At 34.7% G+C, this 3,311-nt stretch overlaps 1 protein-coding gene across 1 annotated transcript; it reads right to left on the minus strand.

The window, feature by feature from the left end:
• Positions 1-198: 198 nt before the first annotated feature.
• LOC108975960 lies at positions 199-1,583 on the minus strand. Its single transcript, XM_018944820.1, has 2 exons — positions 676-1,583; positions 199-577 (listed from the first exon to the last, which is right to left on the minus strand). Exons 1-2 carry the CDS (start codon positions 1,550-1,552, stop codon positions 516-518), a joined length of 939 nt encoding a protein of 312 aa, XP_018800365.1. The 5' UTR covers positions 1,553-1,583; the 3' UTR covers positions 199-515.
• Between the last annotated feature and the right edge of the window lie 1,728 nt (positions 1,584-3,311).

Genomic DNA, 3,311 nt, shown 5'->3' on the forward strand with positions numbered 1-3,311 from the left:
AAATATGACTTAATTATACATTTACACAGATTTAATGGAATTCATCATTAAATGGGTCAAATTGCACTTATGTACAAACATATGTATATAAATATATACATTTGAGCTTTGTTATCAAATATATGGAGAATATCCATAGCGGTTTGTGCATTGTAAATATGCGAATCTGTAAGCGTACATTGAAATTAGCGTCACTTTTCTCATTTAACAATGAAAATGCTCAATTCTGCATTTTCGACCTCCTCATGTTAAATATTGGTGAAATCCGCTCCGGAAGTAATATTGAAGCACTAATTATGACTGAGAATTTTAATGGAAAAATGGTCTTGTTGCGGGATATCAGTCTTCTTCCCATTGGTTGAAGTTTTGCCGAGTCTTTAAATAAGTATCAATGCCAAAAAAATCAGTTTTCAGTTAAGATTTCCAAAATTAATTTTCAAAAGTAAATCTGAAATGCACTTCCCTTGATTTTGATACCGGAAATAATGTATCCTTTGTTCGTGAAAGTTTTTTCATTATATTGAACAAGTCCTCATGTACTTAATGTATGCCATAGTCACAGTCCGTTCTACTTGTACTTGAATAAAATATAATTGGTGGAAAAAGGAAAAATCAATTGGGTGAACTTGCTTATTTTCATCCTAGTTTAATGCGATTGAATGAGTATACACATACCTTTATTTGCCCTTGGTAAGTTTGTACCTCTGAAAATTTCATTGTTGCAGCTCGATGTATCTCTATAGGTTAGCCCCGGAGAAACTTTAATGTTGGATGGCTCGCTTAGCTCTTTAGTAACAATTTCTTTTATAATAAGTGTTTCAGGTTTTCGTAGTCTTAAAATATGTCGGAAGAAACGTTGAATAATAACAATAGCAGATATGTACTTTTGCTGCTTATACATATCTAATTCGCAAATAATTTTAGTATTTTTTTTACTTATTAACTTGACAGTTTTAAATTCTTGATTATTGATTTTATTGAATGCTGATAAATCTATATGTCTTATCTCACTAGAATTTCTAGGGTCATTAAGATCGGAGTGAACATTTTGGTTCTTCTGCCTTTGAGTAAGAAATCGGCCACAAGTACATTTTTCATCTGCATAGGTTGAAAAGTCCTGTGTAGTTTTAAGGTAATTTTCGTACGAACCATATTCTACTAAACAATTTGTTCCATAATATTGTTCTTTTAATTTATTGAAATATTGGAATGCGAATTCACAAATGTTGTCTGGATTTGTACGTAAAACAGCTTTGATAAACTCTTTTATAAGCTCAAATAACTCTTCAGGAATTATACCACGAAGAAGAGAAAGAGGAACTTGTGTTTGAAGTGAAACAGCGCTGCTTTTTATTATTGTAGTTTCATAATTTAGAATTGCTTCAAAGTTTTGGTACTTATTAAAGACTTCTCTTTCATCAATCACAGACTCAAAATAATTCGCCGAAAACTCATAAATATTTAGAGGTTTTTTATTTAAAATTTCCTTTGTAAGATTTTTTATAAGATCCCGGAGTCCTTCCGTTACACAAAGCGGCTTTATCCTTGACATTTTATTTTGAAAGTTATCATAAATTCACTATATTTCTATGACTGTCTAGTAAATACTACATGTACACCAGTTTCTTTGTAAAATGTTGGGGTGGATTAGAGTATCCAATAACAACGGTAGGCATAACAAATAATGTACAGCGTCTACCAATAGGGATGACATGATTTTGACAGCTCTTTTTGGCCATGTTTGTTTATGGATTTGTTTCAAATTCTGTATTTAATAACTTTTGCCATTTCAATATGTCACGCTTTATTTTGGTACGACGCTAGGAAATTGTTCAAGATGATTACGTCAAACCAAACTCCCTTTCTGGCGTAATGTTTTCGTCAACAAACAAAAGTCTCGCTATTGGGATGATTAAATCCTCGTGTGGTTCAGGAAACGGAATTGCATCCCGAAAAAGTGATCCTTTTGTGAGAATTGTGGTATGACGTCATCACCGGGTCTTATTTCTTTCGAATCGAGACAGGAAATGCTGTTACTGTCCATAGCGAGGTTTATAACACGATATTGACCGACTTGTTTTCCCGAAATTTGAAGAAATCGACCCGGACAATCTCTATTTCCAGCAACATGGTGCGCCGTTTCACATCTAGACTATACAAGACTTGTTATTTTCGAGAAAAGGTTCATTGAAATGGCCGCCAAGATCATGCCAATCAACCAGCAACGCTCAAGAAGCTTGAAGACACTATTTAGCGCGCTATAACCGAAATTCCAGTCGAAACGTCATGGCATATAATTATACCCACAATAAAACAAGTAAAAAAAGGGTAAGTTTGGGTGCAACCGGATATTTTTGATTCTTACAACTTGCACGAATCAAAGCCAGGGAAATAGTTTCAGGTGTAAAACAAATTGTATACAGTAAAGTCTGCCGGATGTTTGAAAATCTTTATATTAGTTATATAGGGGTTAGACCTAGTCCTCGCTCGCTGTTATAAAAAAAAATTWAAAAAAAATTTGATTTTATCGGCCGCAACACCCGCTTAGTTAGTTCTGCTTTTTTCAGGCTGAACAAGGAAGCAAAGCAAATGGGTCTGACAGTGAACGAAGGCAAGACGAAATATCTCCTGTCATCAAACAAACAGTTATCGCACTCGCCACCTGGCTTTCACATCACTGTTGACAGTAATAACTTTGAAGTTGTAGATAATTTCGTTAACATGGAACCAGTATAAATACCACCAACGATGTCAGCCTGAAAATCCAACGCTAGATAACTCTTGCCAGCTGATGCTACTTCGGAATGAGTAGGCAATTGAGAAGTAAGGTATTCTCTCTACGAATAAAAACCAAACTCTATAAGTCACTCAATATTCCCGTTCTGCTCTAGGGTGTAGATGCTTGGACGATAACAAAAACTGATGAGCGACATTGCGAGTTTTCGAGAGATAAAAAATATGTGGTACAAAGAACCCTAGAAGTTCGAAAATCTTTATAAGCCGAGGGAAGTATTTGTCCGATTCAACCCAATTTTGACATACAGACAAACCCTTATAAGTAAAGAATTAACCCTTAATTTCAGTTATATACATATATCGCACATTGACCCACGTTTTCGATCAAAAGTGAACTATACGTACCGGGGTCTAAATATTCGGTACCTAAGACCTGGAATAGTTTCCATAGGTTTTAAGCGATATTACTTACTTACTTACTTTTCGGTTTGTGTACTGGAAACTGCACGAATCAAGTTAAATTTAATATTGTGCAAATGGGAAGTAGGCGTGGTTCTTGTCCGATTTGGTCTGTT

The sequence above is a fragment of the Bactrocera latifrons genome, unplaced genomic scaffold, assembly GCF_001853355.1.
Source record: "Bactrocera latifrons isolate USDA-ARS-PBARC rearing strain unplaced genomic scaffold, ASM185335v1 scaffold_701, whole genome shotgun sequence".
Classification (NCBI taxonomy): domain Eukaryota; kingdom Metazoa; phylum Arthropoda; class Insecta; order Diptera; family Tephritidae; genus Bactrocera; species Bactrocera latifrons.

Bases quoted from the DNA above. Each gene is read 5' to 3' on its own strand.
- LOC108975960 (XM_018944820.1), bottom strand. From the start codon at position 1,552: ATGTCAAGGATAAAGCCGCTTTGTGTAACGGAAGGACTCCGGGATCTT. The intron at 578-675 runs GTATGTGTATAC...ATTTTATTCAAG, and splicing joins CTTACCAAGGGCAAATAAAG to TACAAGTAGAACGGACTGTG.